The sequence below is a fragment of the Dermochelys coriacea genome, chromosome 1 (assembly GCF_009764565.3).
Source record: "Dermochelys coriacea isolate rDerCor1 chromosome 1, rDerCor1.pri.v4, whole genome shotgun sequence".
In the NCBI taxonomy this organism is placed as follows: domain Eukaryota; kingdom Metazoa; phylum Chordata; order Testudines; family Dermochelyidae; genus Dermochelys; species Dermochelys coriacea.
In genome coordinates, this window is record NC_050068.2 from 310,323,393 (window position 1) to 310,343,980 (window position 20,588).

The window sequence follows — 20,588 nt, forward strand, 5'->3', positions numbered from 1 at the left end:
CATTTACCACATATTTTTAAATTGACAGCAATTTTTAAGGCCTACTGAATATGTGGCTTTTCTTCTAATGGTAGTTTTAGTGCCACAAAGTGATGAAATTGGTATGAGTTTTTAGTTTTTTTAAATGATTATTTAAAGCATTTAGTTTTGAAACTAAACAATCCCATGTATCAATGCCTGCCTGAATCCTACTGCCAATTTCTGTTTTTCCAGCTGCATCCTTAACAACTAGTTAAAAAGCTAAGAATTCCGCCAGGTACCCAGCGCAAAGTGAAGATATAGAAAAATATTTTCCCCCAATCTCCTTCAGTTATACTTATCTTCATTATTACTTGAAGCAACAGCAGATCGTTGGGTTTTATATTCCTCCCCTCCCCGCCCCCGCCCGAGGATTTTTTAAAACATTGGTGACTCTCAGATTCACATACACCTTTGCCAGAGGTCACGAATAGTTCCTTCCTAACAGACATATGGGATCCAAACTTGTTTCCCCCAGGTTAGAACAGGGCGGCAGGTAAGTCCTGATCTAGAGATGCAGCGAACAGGAGCATTTCATCTCCTTCGCGGCTTTCTCTCTGATGGATTGCTCCCCGTCAGTCTAAATTACCGGCCAGAAAAGACCTCACGAGCTGGAAAAGCCAGACTCGCTGCAGGGATGATCACCACCAGGGACGAACGTGGCTACTTTGTTGCCAGAAAGGAAGATGCGAACTTGTCCTCGAGAGGCCAGCTGTGCCGAGGAGCGGGCAGGGCGGGAGCTGAAAGCCAGGCCGTTCTGCCCGACCCACCGCGGCGGGGCAGCACCGCCCGGGCTCGGAGGCAGAGAGAGATTCCCAGAGAGCGGGGGGGGATTCACTAGGGGGCGACTCCCACAGCCCAGCCCGCTGCCCCGCACTGACCCGGGCCGCAGCGGCCTCCAAGGTCCGGCCCAGACCCAGCAGCAGGCACAGCTCCACGCGCGGCCGGGAGGGCCCCCCCCCCCGGGAAAGCTCCGCCGCCGGCTGCTACGGCAGGACCCCGCCGCGGGAGACGCAGAGCCCAGCCCGCGCGGCACCTACCTGGCAGCGGAGCGGGGGCTCTGGGACTGCGCAAAGGAACGCAGGGGCTGCCCCGCGCGCCTATTCACGGAATTTGGGGGAAAGTAGGGATGCAGCCCCCCCCCTTTCCCCCGCCAGCAGCCAATCGAGTGTGACCTTCGGGGTACAACCTTTCCTTTCCGCCAATCGCAAAGGTCCCCAGGCGTGACGTTCTCGGTGACGTCTCGTCTCTCCCATACACACCCCCCCAACCCGCCTTTTTCGGGTGTGCTCCTGCTTTGGCTGGCGCGGGGCAGATTTCCCGGAATGTTCCGCTCCGGGGCCCTGGCTCTCCAAGGGGACTTGGCACAAGGGCACGGGAACGCTCCTAGATACGGACAGTCAATGGGCTAGCAGGGATCCTATTGGCCGCACCGACTGCACGCCCCGCAATGCTGCCGGGATCTGCCATACAGGACAGTCCGGGGGGGTGGCTGAGAGAGCGGAGCCCCCCTTCCCCGAAATGGCTCAAAGGCATCTGGAATACGAGAGTCACTGGGACAGGGAAAACGCGGTGGGGATTTGGGAGGCTAGAAACGCATTAATAAAATGGGTGTCAACATTGTATTTTTAACATAAATTGTACGATAATGGGGGATAGGACATGGAAGGATCAACATATCTCTGCCCCTGAAAAGCATCCCAGCCCTTCCCCAGCTGACAAAATCCTTGTGTATCCCCTTCCTCCTCAATCACAAGTACCTCAGAGCTCTCTAATTTCCCCCTCTCTCCACCCACTAAAATAAGGAATGGCAGTACAGTATCTTTGCTCTCTACACAACATTAGTAATGGGGGGAACCACACACAGCTGGATTCCAAATAACGGTGTTTAACTATATACAAATACGTAGGCCTACCTAAGGTGTAACTTTTTAACAGTGACAGAAAGAAACCATTACAACAATTTATGAACAATTTCCCGAGCGTTGTGGTGCATTTTCCATCAGTGACAATTTTTAATTCAAGATTGGATTTTTTTTTCTTAAAGATCTGACCTAAGAATTATTTTGCAGAAGTTCTAGGGCCCGTGTTATACAGGAAGTAGGACTAGATGATCAGAACAGTCCTTTCTGGCCACTGAATCTATGACTCTGTTAAGGTTTCTCCCCCACCCCTGAACTTCAGGATACAGATGTGGAGAGCTGCATGAAAGACCCCCTAAGCTTATTCTTACCAGCTTAGGTTAAAAACTTCCCCAAGGTACAAACTTTGCCTTGTTCTTGAAGCGTATGCTGCCACCACCAAGCGTTTTAAAGAACAGGGAAAGAGCCCACTTGGAGACGTCTTTCCCCAAAATATTCCCCCAAGCCCTTCACCCCCTTTTCTGGGGAAAGCTTGATAAGAATTTTTACCAATTTGTAAAGTGAATACAGACCCAAACCCTTGGATTTTAAGAACAATGAAAAATTAGTTAGGTTTTTAAAAGAAGAATTTTAATTAAAGAAAAGGTAAAAGAATCACCTTTGTAAAATTAGGATGGTAAATACCTTACAGGGTAATTAGATTTAAAACATAGAGAATCCCTTTAGGCAAAACCTTAAGTTACAAAAAGACACAAAAAGAGGAATATACATTCCATCCAGCACAGCTTATTTTACCAACCATTAAACAAAAGGAAATTTAACGCATTTTTAGTTAGATTACTTACTAACTTAACAGGAGTTGTAAGGCTGCATTTTTTATTTGTTTTTGGCAAAAGCATTATAGAGACAGACAAACCCTTTGTTCCCCCCCTCCAGATTTGAAAATATCTTATCCCCTCATTGGTCGTTTTGGGTTAGGTGCCAGAGAGGTTATTTTAGCTTCTTAACCCTTTACAGGTGAAAGGGTTTTGCCTTTGGACAGGAGGGATTTTATAGCACTGTATACAGAAAGACGGTTACCCTTTCCTTTATATTTATGATACATCCCCCAAATCACAGATATGGTGAAACACTGTCTGATTTCTTTTTGGAGCTTTAGGAGAAAACAGAGTTAATAAGACACATGCACCTTTAAATATACTACTAACTGTATAAAGACTAACAATAGTTTATACATTTCAAGGACGATTTTAACCAGTTGATTTTGGGAAACTTTTATGGGAGAGTGCATCAGCCACTTTGTTAGAAGCTTTTGAGATGTGTTGTATGTTGAAATTAAAATTTTGGAGAGCTAAACTTTACTGAATAAGTTTTTTGTTATTTCCCTTGGCGGTATGAAGCCACTGTTGCACAGCATGGTCGGTTTACAGGTGGAAACGCCGTCCCCAAATGTATGCTTATCCAGAGTGTAGACAATGGTGTAACATTCCTTTTCACTGACTGACAAGTGGCTTTCCCTCTCAGACAGCTTTTGCTGAGAAACATGACAGAATGGAACTCTTGATTCGTGCATTAAGACTGCTCCCACACCACGCTCGGACGCATCTGTAGTTACGAGGAACGGTTTGTCAAAGTCTGGGGCCCTTAGCACAATGTCAGACATGAGTGTTGCTTTAAGCTGGTTAAAGGGCTTTTGACACTTTTTAGTTTACTGAACTACATTTGGCTGGGGTTTTTTTTGGTTAGGTCTGTTAGTGGGGTGGCGATTTGGCTGTATTGCAGTACAAATTGCCTGTAATATCCGGCCAAGCCTAAGAAGGATTGGACCTGTTTCTCTGACTTTGGGACAGGCCAATTTTGGATAGCATCCACTTTGGCCTGTAGGGGGATGATAGTTTCTTGACCTACCTGGTGTCCAAGGTAAGTCACTCTGTTTAGGCCTATTTGACACTTCTTAGCCTTAACAGTTACTTCTGCCTCCCTTATGCGCTCGAAGACTTTTTGTACATGTTTTAGGTGTTCTGCCCAGGAATTCAAAAATATGGCCACATTGTTAAGGTAGGCGACTGCATATTTTTTTCAATTCCGCTAGGAAAACATCGGTAAGTCTTTGGAAGGTGGGGGGGTGCATTTTGCAGCCCGAAAGGGAGCACATTAAATTTATTCAGCCCGATGTGTGATGAAGGCAGACCTTTCCTTGGCGGATTTATTTAGCAGTACCCTTTGGTTAAGTTCAAGGTAGAGATGAACTGGACCCATCCCAGTTTTTTTCAATAGTTCATTTGTGCATGGCATTGGATAGTTGTCTGGGCGAGTTACAGCATTTAGCATTTAGGTAGTTTATGCAAAAATGTATTTTCCCATCTGGTTTGGGAATTAGAACCACTGGAGAGGTCCAGGCACTGGCAGAGGGGCGATTACACCCATTTGTAGCATATCCTGGATCTCCTGTTCTATAGCAGTTTTAACTTGAGGAGATACCTGGTAAGATTGGGCTTTAATTGGGTGAGCATTACCTGTGTCAATGGAGTGGTATGCCCATTCAGTCAGTCCTGGGGTGGCTGAGAACGTTGGTGCATAGCTAGTGCACAGCTCCTGGATCTGCTGTCGCTGCATACGCCCAAGGGTCATGGAGAGGTTTAACTGTTTCACGCCACCATCACTTTTTCCTTTGTAGTAGACTCCTTTAGGCCACTTAGCGTTATCTCCTCCCTGGGCTGTAAACTGACAAACCTTTAATTCTCTGGAATAAAAGGGCTTTAGAGAATTAATATGGTACACCTTAGGCTTTTGGTTTGAGGTGGGGAATGCTATGAGATAATTAACAGCTTCTAGGTGCTTTGGGACCGTGACTGGCCCTTCCCACGACGCTTCCATTTTATGGGCCTGAAGCACCTTTAAGACCATGACCTGGTCCCCTACTTTGAAGGAATGCTTTTTGGCATGTTTATTATACCAGGCTTTTTGCTCTTTTTGAGCTTCCTGTAGGTTTTCTTTAGCAAGGGCTAAAGAGGTTCGGAGGGTGTTTTGTAGGTTGGTTACAAAGTTTAGAATGTTAGTTCCTGGAGAAGGTATAAACCCCTCCCATTGCTGCTTCACTAACTGTAATGGCCCATTAACCTCGCAGCCATATACAAGTTTAAATGGTGAAAACCCTAAACTGGGATATGGTACAGCTTTGTAGGCAAAAAGCAACTGCTGCAACACTAGGTTCCAATTATTGGTTTTCTTATTTACGAATTTACGTATTATGGCCCCCAAAGTTTCATTAAACTTTTTCACCAGGCCATTTGTTTGATGGTGGTAAGGGGTGGCAATCAAGTGGTTTACCCCAGGAGTTTTTTAAAGGCTTTTTATAGTTCCTGCCAGGAAATTAGTTTCTGCATCTATAAGGTTGTTGGAGGGCCAGCCTACCCTGGCAAAAATGTTTGTTAGTGCCTGGCACACACTTTTAGCCTTGGTGTTGCTTAGTGCTACGGCTTCCGGCCATTGGGTGGCAAAATTCATGAAAGTCAGTATGTACTGCTTTCCTTTGGGTGGTTTTTTTGGAAAAGGACCCAGAATATTCACAGCTATTTGCTGAAATGGAACCTTAATGATGGGAAGTGGCTGGAGAGGGGCTTTGACCTGGTCTTGGGGTTTTTCCACTCTTTGGCACACCTTACAAGGCCGGACATTGGTAGAAACATCCTTGCCCATTTCCTTCCAGTGGAACGACTTTTCCAAATGGTCTTTCGTTCTGTTTACCCCAGCATGGCCACTAGGATGATCTTGGGCTAAGCTTAAGAGCTTTACCCGGTACTTAGTTGGAACTACCAACTGTCTTTGAGGATGCCAGTCTTCCTGGTGTCCACCAGAAAGAGTTTCCTTGTCCTTTTTTTACAACAAACCTGGATCGATTAGAAGATCTGAGAGGTGGTGGGTTGCTCTGTGCTGCCGTCCAAGCTCTCTGGAGGCTTTTATCTGCTTCCTGTTCGGTCTGGAACTATTCCCTTGATCGTGGAGAAATCAGTTCCTTATTGGATTGTGGACCTGGGCTTGGTCCCTCTGGAAGCAAAGCAGGTGATGGGGCTGTTAATCGCTCTCCACTGGTGCACAATGTTGGGGTGCAGGCTCCGGCTGAGCCTCTTGTGTAGGGTTATCGGCTGCTGCCAGTGCAGGTTCGGTGGGGCCCTCTGGTATTGGGGTTGCAAGTACTAGATTCAGTGCTGGCAATGGTTCTGGTGTTGGTTGTTCCTCCAGTTTCGGTTTTGAAATTGGCTCTGTCTGGGTTTCTGTGATTGGATTCACTACTGCTGTTGCAGACATTGGCATGGGGTCCGGTTTTATCACCTTTGACTGGGCCTTGGTAGAAGTTTCCTGAATAGAGCTAGGTGTGACAGTTTGGTTAGCCTGGCTGCAGGTGACCATTCCCAACCTCTTGGCTAACTTCACATGATTGGCCAAGTCTTCCCCCAATAGCATGGGGATGGGATAATTATCAAAGACTGCAAAAGTTCACGTTCCTGACCAGCCCTTGTACTGGACAGGCAACTTGGTTGTAGGCAAGTCAAAAGAGTTTGACTTGAAGGGTTGAATCGTCACTTGGACCTCTGGGTCAATTAAATTGGAGTCCACTAAGGAAGCATCAATAGCCAACACTCGTGCTCCGGTGTCCCTCCACGCAGTGAGGGTATCTGGGAGGCATCTGGGCCTGAGGACCTCTGGTGTGATTTTGGTGCAATGAACTGTAATCTGTTGGGGTTCTTGGGGCAGTTGGCCTTTACATGCCCCGGCTCGTTACATTTAAAACATCGTCCAGCTGACGGGTCACTGGGGCGAGGTGGGTTGCTGGAGAACGGTGTCGTGGAACGACAAGGTGTATGGAGTGTTCGTTGGGGTGTAGTTGGGGCCTTAGGCTGCCCCCGGTAGTAGGGTGTGGTCTGAGGGTGTCCCTTCTGGTATTCGCTCCAACTGCTACCAGGGTTGTTCCTCTCTCCTCCTTCCACACATTTTGTTCCAGCTTGCCCCGCCTCTCTGGGGGTCTGGGACTGCTTGTATTGATCAGCATAAGAAAAAAGACTTTCTGCTGAGTCCATTTTCTTATCCCATAAACACTGTTTTATATCCTCCTTGGACATATTTAGGAATTGCTCCTGTATCAAATTCCTCATTCCTCCAAAGTTACTTACAGCCTGTCCGTTGAGCCAATTATCAAACAGATCTGTCTTCTGATTTACATAAGCCACATTACTTAGTCCAGGTCCTCTCTTAAGGGCTCTAAATTTTACTCTGTAAGTTTCAGGTGTAACTTGAAATTGTTTTAAAACCAAATCCTTGAATTTATTGTAGTCAGAAGCCTCCTCAATAGGCATCTTATTGAATATGTCCAGAGCTCTTCCAGTCAATTTTGCGACCAATGTGGTCATTTTGTGAGCTTCAGGAATTTGATGGAATGTGCACAATCTCTCAAAGGTGAGAAAATATTCAGCAATATCACAGGCTTCATCGGAGGGAGGAATAGCTCAGTGGTTTGAGCTTTGGTCTGCTAAACCCAGGGTTGTGAGTTTAATCCTTGAGGGGGCCATTTAGGGATCTGGGGATTGGTCCTGCTTTGAGCAGGGGGTTGGACTAGATGACCTCCTGAGGTCCCTTCCAACCCTGATATTCTATGATATTGTGGACATAGTTGCTCCCATTTGTGGATTGTTGGGGAAGGATTGTTAGGGTTATTCAGTATATTCTGCTGAGCCTTTGCCTTCTCCATCTCCAGTGCATGCTTCCTCTCTTTTTCCTTCTCCTCCTTTTCTTTTTCCTTTGCCTCCATTTCTCTCCTGTGGGCAATCTACATTTCTTTTTCTTTGGATGCCATTTTTTTTGCCTCCATTTCCATCTGTCTGAGTTCTATCCATCTTTCTTTTGTTTTTCCTCTTTTTTTCCTTGAATCTGGCTAATTCCAACTTCTGTTGAACAGTGCAGTCTCTCATCCTAACCTCTTTGTTTTTAACTAACTTTACACCCAAGAGTTAGAAAGAAAACAAACAAACAAAAAACTGTCTTGTAAAATTTTGCTGTTCTGTAACCTGATACTATTTTTCTCTGATAGCTGTTCTCAGCCTACAGAAAAATCCTTTTGTCATGCTTGCTGCTCTGTCCACCAGGCAGAGAGACAGAATCTACAGCTGCAATCACCTTTTACAAAACCTTTTAAAATCCTGCTGTGCTTCTGGTTTAAAATGATCTCTGGTACAAAATGATCCCACCGCTCTGCCACCATGTCTAGGTTCTTTCCCCACTCTGAACTCTAGGGTACAGATGTGGGGACCTGCATGAAAGAGCCCCTACGTTTATTCTTACCAGCTTAGGTTAAAAACTTCCCCAAGGTACAAACTTTGCCTTGTCCTTGAACAAGTGTACACACACTAAGGATCGATATAGAATAGAATAGAACTATTATCAGAGCATTTTGACAGCTTTGTGTGCTGTGAGGGAGAGGACTATTCTCTTCCTCCGTTGTGGCTTTGTGTGCCATTGTGTTGGGCCCAACACCCATTGATTGGGCTGCAGCCTTGTGCGCTGCGGGAGAACTATACTTGTTAGAGATCTTTACTGCTGGTCTGATACCAGGGAGATCTCTGACCAGGGTGTCAGGAGAGCAAGTAGACAGACTGCGGCTAGTAAGCTCAGCTCTGAAGGGTGGACTGCGGAGAACGCCCAGCTCCATACAGACTGCAGCAAAGCCCAGCTCTGTAGAGAGTAGCAGTTTTGTAAATTTATTGGAACAGGCACTGGTGGCGAAGCTGGCCTGGCTCATTATTGCATGCCCTAACCCAGTCTGTGTGAAACAGCCAAACTGCTACTGAGAGAAACTTGAATTGCTTCTGACATATGCTGACCATTGTTGGGCATGTCACAAGTGCTGTTCCCCAGAAAAGACTTCCATGGCAGGCTTAAGTGCCTGGGGTCCCACATGCTTGCAATCAGAACAGCAGGCGGGATGAGCACTCAGACCTACGGTGAATCCGGGTGGCTGCTGGAGTTAAATAAAGTTTCCGTTGATTTTTGTATGAATTATTTGAGAAAGGAAAAAATCCTTGGGCAGAGGGGCTTCTCAAGGGAGGAGATGCTTTCACCATGCTGAATAGAAAATGGGAAGAGTTTGTGCAGGACAAGCTCAAGCCCAGTAAGAAAGAGAAAAAGAGGGCTTTGATTTATGGGTGCTATAAGGTGTGTAGGGAACTGAATGGGCACTGCAACACACATGGAGTCAGGGTAGCCCAACTGAAAGACCAAATCAAAGCTAAGAATACCAAGATAGAAAAGCTGGGTGGAAGAGTTATAGTCCCAAAATGGAGGATATGTTACCCAGATCAAAAGGCCAGATTTGCAGGGGCAGACCTGCATGATCTCTTAGCTAAGAAAGAGAAAGAGATCCACTCACTGAATGTGAAGCAGGAAGAATCCCAAGCTGCCAACAGGGAGTTGATGAAAGAACTTTGTTCCAGTCAAAGCCAGCAGGTGGAACATTCAAACTGCCAGGGAAAAATTAAGAAGCTCCAGCACAAGTTACAACAACTTTCATGGTGAACCAAGCTGTTAACATTACATAGCACATGTGTTTTCGGTACAAGGTCACATTTTGCCTCTTGTATTGGGCCTGCTGGTTTGGTGTGAGAGATCACACACACAGGGCTGGGCAACAGAATTCGGCTTGCAGGCAGCCATGGTAAGCCACAGTCTTTCGGCTTCTTCAAAGGTACACTCACCAGAGGTGCCTTCTTCGGCTTCATGGTCCGGGAGCCCGCCTTGGGAGGGTTGGGAGGGTATTGGCTCCAGGGTGATAAACAGTTCCTGGCTGTCAGGGAGAACGGTTTCTCTGCTTGCCTGTCCTCCTCCTCCTCCTCCTCCTCATCTTCTCATCCCCAAAATCCTCATCCCTGTTGCGTGAGACTCCCCCCTTGCATGTGTCCACGGAGGGTGGGGTAGTCTTAGGGCACCCCCTAGAACTGCATGCAGCTCATCACAGAAGCAATATGTCTGGGTCTCTGACCTGGAGCGGCCATTCGCCTCTTTGTTTTTTTTGGTAGGCTTGCCAGAGCTCCTTACTTTTCATGCAGCACTGCTGCGGGTTCCTGTTATAGCCTCTGTCCATCATGCCCTTGGAGATTTTTTCAAATATTTTGGCATTTCGTCTTTTGGAACGGAGTTCTGATATCACAGATTCATGTCATAGATTCATAGATTCATAGATACCAAAGTCAGAAGGGACCATTCTGATCATCTAGTCCGACCGCCTGCACAGCGCAGGCCACAGAATCTCACCCACCCACTCCTACGAAAAACCTCACCTATGTCTGAGCTATTGAAGTCCTCAAATCGTGGTTTAAAGACTTCAAGGAGCAGAGAAGCCTCCCTCAAGTGACCCGTGCCCCATGCTACAGAGGAAGGCGAAAAACCTCCAGGGCCTCTCCAATCTGCCCTGGAGGAAAATTTCTTCCCGACCCCAAATATGGCAATCAGCTAAACCCTGAGCATATGGGCAAGATTCACCAGCCAGATACTACAGAAAATTCTGTCCTGGGTAACTCAGATCCCATCCATCTAATATCCCATCTCAGGGGATTAGTCCTATTTACCCTGAATATTTAAAGATCAATTACTTACCAAAATCACATTATCCCATCATAGCATCTCCTCCATAAACTTATCAAGTAGAATCTTAAAAACCAGATAGGTCTTTTGCCCCCACTGCTTCCCTTGGAAGGCTATTCCAAAACTTCACTCCTCTGATGGTTAGAAACCTTCATCTAATTTCAAGTCTAAACTTCCTGGTGGCCAGTTTATACCCATTTGTTCTTGTGTCCACATTGGTGCTGAGCTTAAATAATTCCTCTCCCTCTCCTGTATTTATCCCTCTGATATATTTATAGAGAGCAATCAGATCTCCCCTCAACCTTCTTTTAATTAGGCTAAACAAGCCAAGCTCCTTAAGTCTCCTTTCATAAGACAAGTTTTCCATTCCTCGGATCATCCTAGTAGCCCTTCTCTGTACCTTAGTTTGGTCCATGCTGGAGCTCTTTTGCGATTCTGGGACTGCATGGTCACTTGTGCTGATGAGCTATGCATGGTCACCTCTGCTGATGACCTTGCCACGCTGGCCAAATAGGAAATGAAATTCAAAAATTCCAGGTGCTTTTCCTGTGTACATGGCTAGTGCATCTGAGTTGAAAGTGCTGTCTAGAGCAGTCACAATGGAGCACTCTGGAATAGCTCCTGGAAGCCAATACCATCAAATTGCATCCACACTACCACAAATTTGACCCAGCAATGTCGATTTCAGCACTAATCCCCTCGTCGGGGAGGAGTACAGAAATCAATTTTAAGAGCCCTTTAAGTCAACAAAAATGGCTTCGTCATGTGGACGGGTGGAGGGTTAAATTGATCTAACACTGCTAAATTCGACCTAAACCCATAGTATAGACCAGGGCTAAGACCAAGAGGGATTTAACAGCCAAAATCTTAGGCGGAGTGGGAGCTGGCTTGGGAGTGGTTAATTCATTAAGTGCTAGCACTCTAGCCCAAAGAATCAGTAATGTAGGCCATGATATATCATCTTTAGACCAACCTCTTACAACATCACTGAATAAAATCAGTGATTTAGACTATGGCATAGTCTGCACCATGCAGACCTGGTATAATGCCCAGAAACAGAACCAGGAAAAGATAATAGATGCCATAGGCACATTACAAGCCAATACATTTTGGGCACTTACCTGTATTCAAGTGCAGGCATGGCTGCAAGGAGTGGCAAGTGGGATCTTTAGGATAGGATTCCAAGTCATCATTCCTAAGAAGATAAGAAATTTAATGTTAAAGGATGTATCACCCTTCAAAAAGGAGCATCACGCTTGGTGGAAACTGCTAGATTTCAGCTATGATTCAGATTCAATGAAGGTAACTGCCTACATACTAACCATCTATAATGCCAGAACAAATTGGGTTTATCCCCTCATTCCACTCGGGATTAACATTAATCAGTCAATCATGATACCTGTGAACATCCCAAAATGGGCACTTAAAATCAAGTAAGAGTACCAAGAGTGTTAACTTAGATGCTTGTGTCTGGGAGCCTAATAGTGGATACATCTGTACCACAGATGTGTATGAGGGACCACATATCTGTCTGAGCCCAAACTGGGGAAGGTGCCACTATGACCTGCAATTACAAACAGGTAACCAATCTGAGCTGGTGGTAGTGAACAGCAATTGCATTTGTATAAGATTTAGATATAAAAAGTTCATTGTAAATTTCTTTACACCATTGTTAATGACCAACATATAAATCTCTGTTTGTTTTGTACTTACCATCCAGGGATGTGATATTACCTTTGTTTCAGAGAAAATGAATGTGAAAATATTTGGTTATTTTATAATTTGTACCAGCACATTGCCCTGGCCAATCTTGGAGTGAACACTGATGTGCTAAAACAATTGGTACAGCACCCTGTGCTAGAGAATCATGTAAAAGATTTAGTAAAGCAAGGCAAAGACCTAACACTCACAGTGCATCTACAGAGCAAATCAAGAAAATCCTTAAAAGGGTGCTGAAAAATTCCAGATTTGCACACTGGTGGGAAAGTCTTTTTGTCAGTCCCACTGAATTGACAGAAGCATGGAACATGCTTATTCATCCTTTTATTGTTATTTTAATTGTGAAAGTTATTATTATTATTTCAGTCATAGCAACCACTGGATGGGTGAAGGCTAAAGTGAGAAGGGTCATTAATAGCTCCTGGCATCCCAGCCTGCCTGAAGTGTAACAATACAGGTGTGGTGACAAATGTAGCCAGGCCTACAAAGTCACCAAGGAGGGGAATACATAAGGGAATTCTGTTTTATTCTGTTTTATTTCTGTTTTATTCTGTTTTTATCACTTTGCCCTTACCTGGCCATCTTGGTTTTTTTTTTTTTCAAATGTTGTTGTTGGCCTCCATTTTGAGTCTCCTTCTTCGTGAACGATTTGGCGCCCTTTTCCCATAAGGCGGGAAAAGTGAAGGTCAGGTGGCCACATAATCTGCCTAGAGACAGCAGATTATAAAATCTGGTTCACCGGTCCCTCAGAGCTGTCCATTCTAGTGACAGACCAGTGCCCGTGACAGACTGCTCTCCCCAGAGGTAGGCCTGTATCTGTAAGATTACCACCTAGTTCCCTACCTAGGTCTATCTGGCTGCCTTTCCATTGCATGCCAGTATCGCATTGCTTGCACTCACCTGCTATTCCAGCTAAGTGACCAATTAACATCTGCATTGTCACACGCAGGATGATGCGTCAAGAGCAGAAGCCCTGAAGACCTGCAGATAGAAGACATCAGCTGCTTACTTGTGTGAAGATGTTCCTGTGTTTCTGCTCTCCTGTCCATCAGTGTGCAGGGTTCCAGTTCGTCTCTCCCTCCAGTGTGCCAGTGTCATCCTTCCCTGCATGACATGGTGATGTATTAACCCTTTTTATTATTCCTATCCTACCCATTGTGTGTAAAGGGAATCAGGGATCAGGGCTTCAGGCCCATATTTGAGTTTGTGTTGACAACCGAGTTGTTTTATGTCTTGTTATAGTTACGTTGGGGTCATTGTTTAGTAAATCACTTGTTTGTTAATAAATCTCATTCTTTTTCATCCTATCCATTTGTCAGTTTTCTGTCACTACTTAAAACAGCTGATGATAGAGGCAGGATAAATAGGGTGCAAACTGAATCTTCTTAATTAGCCCATTCCTAGTCTAACAATAGGAGTACCTGCTGACATTCCTGATATTTAAATTATTGGTTATTATTATTATTTATTTCTATTAATATAGTATGCCAGAGCCCTAATCATTGTGCTAGATGCTGTATGAACACAGAGCAAAACGATCCCTGTGCATTTACTTTAAGTTAAGGTATTCAGAGATTTTTTAAGGCCAGAAGGGACCATTATGATCATCTGGTCTGTGCTCCTGTACTGATTGTATTGGTCTTACCATCTCTCTGATAGGCAAATGGAGAATAGCAATACAAACTTTATGGATATGAAACCACATCAACAACCATCATCACAACTGAGAATTGTGTTGGTAGAGTGTAAGGACTGAATGAGCTTGGGAACTGCCTTTCCTATTTCCTACAATTCTAATAGCAAGATCTATAAATTATTAGAGATGGTGTCCTATGTCCCTTTATTTCTGATACTTTCTTTGTATCAGAAGTATTCACAATGTGATCGCAGGTAAAGACAAGTTTAAATTTCTGTTATACCTGATCTTACTATTATAGTGTTGGTTTGGTTCAATAAGACTTTTTACTCAGGACTAACTCTAGTTCCCCTCATCCATTTCCTCACCCTCTTTAGAATGCAGTTTGTCACAATGAATTTATTAACCCTCTTACACCTTCCTCTCCTTCCCCAAAGGAAGTTTGGTTAAGATCCTGAAAATTGGAATTCACATCTCAGCTTGTGTTACTGATTTCCAATGTGATCTTGGGCAAGTCACTTCAATCTCTTTCTGACTCAGTTCCCTATCTGTTAAACTGAGGATAATAGCACTTCCATGTCATAGGGATGTTGGGGGGATACATGTATTAACATTGGTAAGGCCATCAAATATTACAGTGTTGTGGGCCATGTACCTAGATAGATTGGTCACAAATGCCTCATACTCAAACCAGCAGGTCAGCCAGTTTCCTCTTATTTCTATAGCTATTTTATTTATAATTGTGTCAGTCACACAGGAACACAAGCTGCAAGGAGAATGAACAAATGAAAATTCATGGAAACAAAAGGGATCAAAAGTAGCAATGACTTAGGCTATGTCTACACTACAGCTCATGTTGACATAATTTATGTCACTAAGGGGTGTGAATAAACCACCCCCCCCTCAGCGACATAAGTTACATCGACATAAGCGCTCGTGTGCACAGCGCTATGTCAGTGGGAGAGCTTCTCCCACCCACAGAGCTTCTGCCATTCACAGAGGTGGTTTGATTATGCCAAAGGGAGAGCTCTCTCCTGTTGACATAAAGTGTCTTCTTCACCACTGCAGCGCTGCACATGTAGGCATGTCCTCAGTAACTGCAGAGCTGAAAAGCAGGTTTTAAAGAGCACTTGCTACTCGTTGCTTTGTGTTCCATTCAAAGCTGGCATTACTGCAGTGGCGGGGGGGGGGGTTCCCCCCTTTGGTTTTTGAGCTCTTTAGCAATCCTATGTAGTTCTGTTAAATACTGTAGATGCACAAAAATCTCTCACAAGTTGATCAATTATTCTGGAGTTTGAATTTAAATTAATTTAAACTAAATCAACAAGGCTAATTTTTGTATTATTATTATACTGATGTTTTCTCCCAAAATAAGGGGAGAACAGAAAGAAAGACAAAAAGGGAAAAAAAGTAAAGGAATGAGAAAGGAAGGAAAGAGGGTAGGGAGGGGGGAGGAAAGTGACATTTTGATTTCAATCCACTAAGAATTAACCAAAGGTTTATAAAAAGTTAAACCAAATCTTTTCAAATGTTTTGAGGTCCCTCTTCTCTGAAACATTACTTACTCTTTAGTTCCAGGTCAGCCAAGTTGCTGTGCCCAGCTTCCATCTGCGGAGGCAGTCTGCTCTTCCCTGTAAGCAATATGAGTCATTTGTCTGCAAGCACTGCTCTAAAAAACTAAGCTTTCCATGAGCTGGAGTGTTTCAAAGAGGACAGGATATATCCCAAAACACAGTTCTAGGAAGTTATTTTTAGGAAGGTATCCATTATCATATTAATCCTCCTACCTACTCCTAGCCAAGAAGATTGTATCCTGGGACATGTGAGCCACTGTAGCTCTGGGAGATCCACACCTATGGCAGCAGTCTATTTGGGCAAGGCCCATGCACTGTAACCTATGTGGGGACCAGTGTGAATGAAATATAATTTTCTATTGGATCAGCCTTAATTAGAGATCAAAATTTGAGTTTTTAATGTTTTGCAAGGGATTTCCCCATTGGTTAGGGTTCAAGGAGATAGACAAATCTTTGTTTCAGGCTTGGCACTGGTAATCTAAATTAGCAAGGATCTTCTGGGTAAGGAAATTGTAAAGGCTATAAATGGTTGGGTGAATTTATAGCTCTCCCTCCACGCCAACAACAATTCTGGAGTCTCTGGTATTCCCAATGCATCAGGGCCAAATACATCCTTCAAGAGATGCTTAAATTGCAAATAACACCACACCACTGGACCAGATAGATTGTACTGTTGTTGGAGCATTTGGAACAGCAGAAATTTTCTAGCCAAACTGGCCCTTATTTGGTAGCCAATATTGTATGGAATATTTGATGATCAAAACTGTAATAGGCTGAACCCAGTATTCCTGCCTGTGGGACGGATGGACCAACACCTGTTCCACCAGCAGCCAGGAGGGTGTCTGCTCTATTACATTCTGGAGCCACAGAGCTGACTGGCTAAGGATAAAAGCTGAATGATAATGATACAAACCGTGGAAAAGGAAGCCTCCATTGTGTGTGATTGGGGGTTGCCATTTACAAAAAGTCAGTATTGGCCTCACACCCACCCCAGAGAAATATTTTAACATTTTTGTTCATTTTCCTAAAATAAAACTGAGGAATAGTGACAAAGGGGTTAAGATTCTCTCACTCCCTGGGGAAGATGGACGCTAGATTAATTTTTACCAGATTTTCCATCTCTTTGGGGATGAGTTATCCCTAAATATTTCATAAATTTGGGTTGCCATCTAAAATACCAATGATCATAAATTCCCTTATAAGCATGTTTGCTTATGCCCGACTTTTCCTAATTGATTTTCTATCCCAAGAGGTGTCCAAATGCATTAATTAGATTTAATAGGTCAGAAACAGAAACTTCAAACCAGCCTATTTCTTTATTGTTACAAGAGCTGTACAGGACTTCGGCAATAAAATCTGACGCCAAGTAAAACCTTCCTGATTTCTGGTTTTGTTATAAACTCAAAATTCAGACTTTGTTTGCAGAAAGGCTCATGGTGAAATGCAAGCCAAGATCTCCCACCTTCTAAGGACCATGCAGGGAGCTCTCCATGCAGTTGAAATACATCCTGGGGGAAGAGCACAGGACGAGGAGCAGGCAGACCCAAGTTAGATTGGGCCAGAGGAAGCATATCATACCACCCAACAGCCCTATGGAGATTTCCTGAGAAAGGAAATCCAGGTCTCCAGAGCTTGTATGTAGGCACAATACCTCAAGATGGATGTCCTTGTATTCTGTAGATTCTCTGGTATTCGCAAGGTTTGGGGATGAATTTTTATCTCTCCCTGTTAGAGTGGGAGAAGCCCACCTTCTCCATACTCTGTGGCATAAGGAGTCTCTCTTAGCTTTTATTCCAGACCCACAGATTTTATCATGGGAAAGAACAATCCTCCCATTGCTATTTCAAAAGGACCTCACACACATGTCCTCCAGAATCTAATTTCCACTTTGCATGCTTAATAAAGCACATACAAAGCATTGCACCTAGATTTAAAGGGTATGAAGTTCTATTAATTAGCTTTATGTAGTGTATGGTACATAATTATGTCCACGCCTTTTAGAAAAGGCATCTTTTATTCTATTTGTTGTTACTGCTCCCCATAACAACCTAAATAAGGACAATTACATTCTGAATTACAAGGGAATGTGAACCAAATAGTGAACTTTGAGACAATTACACCAGCCTCATTTTTTTGCACTCGGTGATTCTAAATTACTTTTAATAATAGACTTTTTAAAGGTTATTTGATCAGAGAATAAGATATAAATAGTAGGCTAGACAAGAATGAAAATGCTAATTCAGGCAAAATTCTTTAGTGTTTACCTTATCTATGTACAAAATGTAGCTGAAACATTAACATTCTTCTTTCAAAAAGCATAATTAGTGTGTGACCTCGGAGGTTAAGTCAACCATAAAACTGAAAGAGCTACAATGTTAAGGGTTGCTCCTAATTTTCTGTTCTATTATAATAGTAAATGATTATTTATGTATTATATTTACTAGAAAGGATACATGACTAAAACAAACAAGTCAGCTGTATCCTAGCATAGCCTGGTCTTCATTAAACTAAAGAAAGTATTTTAGTAACCACTTTGTCTATAAACAGAATGAATTGGAAAATAAACCAGTTACTGGTGAATTTATTGCAAGAAGTGAACCAAACCAACTCTACTTTACATTATTTCTGACTCTGGGCTTCCTAGCTTTTAAGACCCTTGGAAATACTCTATATGACCTTGTTCGGCATCTATATATCTTAGGTACTTATATTGCCCCCATTAACAAAGTACCAGATAACCTCACAATGTGGAATATATTTAACCCCACAACATCCCTGTGAGGTAGCAAAGTGCTATTTTCCACACTTTGCAGAAGGGGAACTGAGGTACATAGAAGCTAAGTGATTTGCCTAAGGTCACACAGAAAGTCTGTGGCAAAGCAAAGACTTGTTCTCCTAAGTCCTAGGCTAGAGCCTTTACCACTAGACCATCATTCCTCTCTGGAGTGGCAGCTTCTCAGCAGTGCTCACTAGTCAAAAGCTCTATGCTTTCTCTAGGATTTTTAGAGAGTTATGCAGCTCTGAGAGGTCTTGGTGTAAAGAAAATCCTTGTTTCCAGGGCATGGAGATTCTTTACAGCCTTTGTCATTTCTGGGTCTGATGGAGAAGCAGTGGTGACAGTCCTGTTACATTACAGTATTGGGCTGTTCCAGGAGTGGTAATCAGGATGAGATGTTCAGAAGATTCTGGATATTTAATACTCCCAATTGGAGACCATTGTCTATTGTTACATGACTATGATTAATTCAAACTGATCTTCTACAACCAGATGGGACATTGTTTACTATAGGTTTCAGAGTAGCAGCCGTGTTAGTCTGTATTCGCAAAAAGAAAAGGAGTACCCGTGGCACCTTAGAGACTAACAAATTTATTAGAGCATAAGCTTTCGTGAGCTACAGCTCACTTCATCGGATGCATTTGGTGGAAAAAAAAAAAGTTTTCCACCAAATGCATCCGATGAAGTGAGCTGTAGCTCACGAAAGCTTATGCTCTAATAAATTTGTTAGTCTCTAAGGTGCCACGGGTACTCCTTTTCTTTTTGTTTACTATAGATTATCAAACTGACTAGAGTAGCAGCAAGAAGCTGTAAGGAGGGCAGAAGTGCTAGCCCCTAAAGCAGGGGTGAAAGTAACTTAAGGGACTTACCAGTACGCAGGGCCAGGGTCCTGAGCAGAGGGTGGAGCCTCAACCATAAGGGGCAGGGCCTTCGGAGCCTCGGGGCTCCAGCGGCAATTTAAAGGGCCCAGGGCTCCTGGGCACCCCTGCCACAGCGGAGCCCTTGGCCCTTTAAATCGCCGCCGGACCCTCGGGGCTCGTGGTTGCTACCCAAAGGCTCCAACAGCAGGGCTCTGGCAGCGATTTAAAGGGCCCATGGCTCTGGCTGCTGCCTGGAGCCCAGGGCCCTTTTAAATTGCCAGCCCAGGAAAGCTGCCCCCTGCCGGTACGGTCAGCTGTGTACTAGCTCTTGCCGGTATGCGGTACCGGTCCGGACCGGCTTACTTTCACCTCTGCCCTAAAGATAAGTTTTCTTTCTATATTATTCAGCCACTAGCAGTCTGCATGCTATACAGACTTCCAGACAGAGTGGATGTGGTCCCTGGGAAACAAAGGAAACACAGATGGAATTCAGGCTTTGAGGGAGGCAGTTGGTGTGTAGCTGTAGCTGTTTTCTGTAAGAGACACCTTCTGATTGAGGTGGACTGTGAGTCCATCTATCATGAAATGTGATCTAGATGAAATTACTATTAGGTGGGTGCACAGTTGATTGTAAAACTTTACTCAAAGTCTGTCCTGGGTCCTGTACTGTTCAACATTTTCATTAATGACTTGGGTAATGGAATGGAGAGTATGTGTCAGAGATAAGGACCTGCAGCTGCACTTGCTCAGTCTTATGATGGCCTAATGAGCCCAGCTGGGCCACATCATCTAAGTTATCTGACAGACCACCCCATCTGATTGGCAGAGGAAGCTACAAAGCCTGTTCTTAAGCTCAGGAGCAGCAGTAACTTGCTGGCTGCTCAGTGTACATGCCCATGGATTCTCTGCTTCCCTGTGCTCGCCTTGCTCCAAACCCTGCTCCCAGCCTTGTTCGAGTCTTGTCTCAGCCTCACTCCTGCCTCCCTTCTGAATCCATAAACTGAGAATGCCGTTCTAGCCTTGTGTCTCCCCCTGTAACAATCCAAGGGCCTGATGAGTACATAGTCTGGCAAATCCTTGATTCCTAACTTGTTAGAGGACACCTCCAACACTTGGTTGACTGGGAGGGTTATGGCTTGGATGAACAGCCCTGGAAATGGGTAAATCACCTCCATGCTCCAGATCCATTGCGGGCCATTACAGAGACCACGCCAAGAAACTGGACATTTGAGGAGGAGGATTGCTATCGGGAATAAGGCTCTGCAGGTGTGTCTCTTGATGGCCTAAAAAGAACAACTGGGCCACATCAGCTAGGTCACCTGACAGACTGCCCCACCTGATTGGCTGAGGAAACTAGCAGACCTGTTCCTAAGTTCAGCAGCAGCTCACTGGCTGCTCAACACACACACGGATTCTCTGTCTCTCTGTGCTCACTTTACTCCAAGCCCTACTCTGCCTTGCTTCTGCTTTGCTCCAGCCTAGACCCTGCCCTGCAGCCTTGTTCCAGTTCTT

At 44.3% G+C, this 20,588-nt stretch overlaps 1 protein-coding gene across 1 annotated transcript in view; it reads right to left on the bottom strand.

The window, feature by feature from the left end:
• Nucleotides 1-20,588, bottom strand: part of AASS (aminoadipate-semialdehyde synthase) — a 101,569-nt gene that overhangs the window by 53,025 nt on the left and 27,956 nt on the right. Inside the window, 2 exon segments of the mRNA XM_043507694.1 lie at nt 11,633-11,706; nt 13,131-13,211. Coding sequence (XP_043363629.1) covers nt 11,633-11,706; nt 13,131-13,211 — 155 coding nt within the window.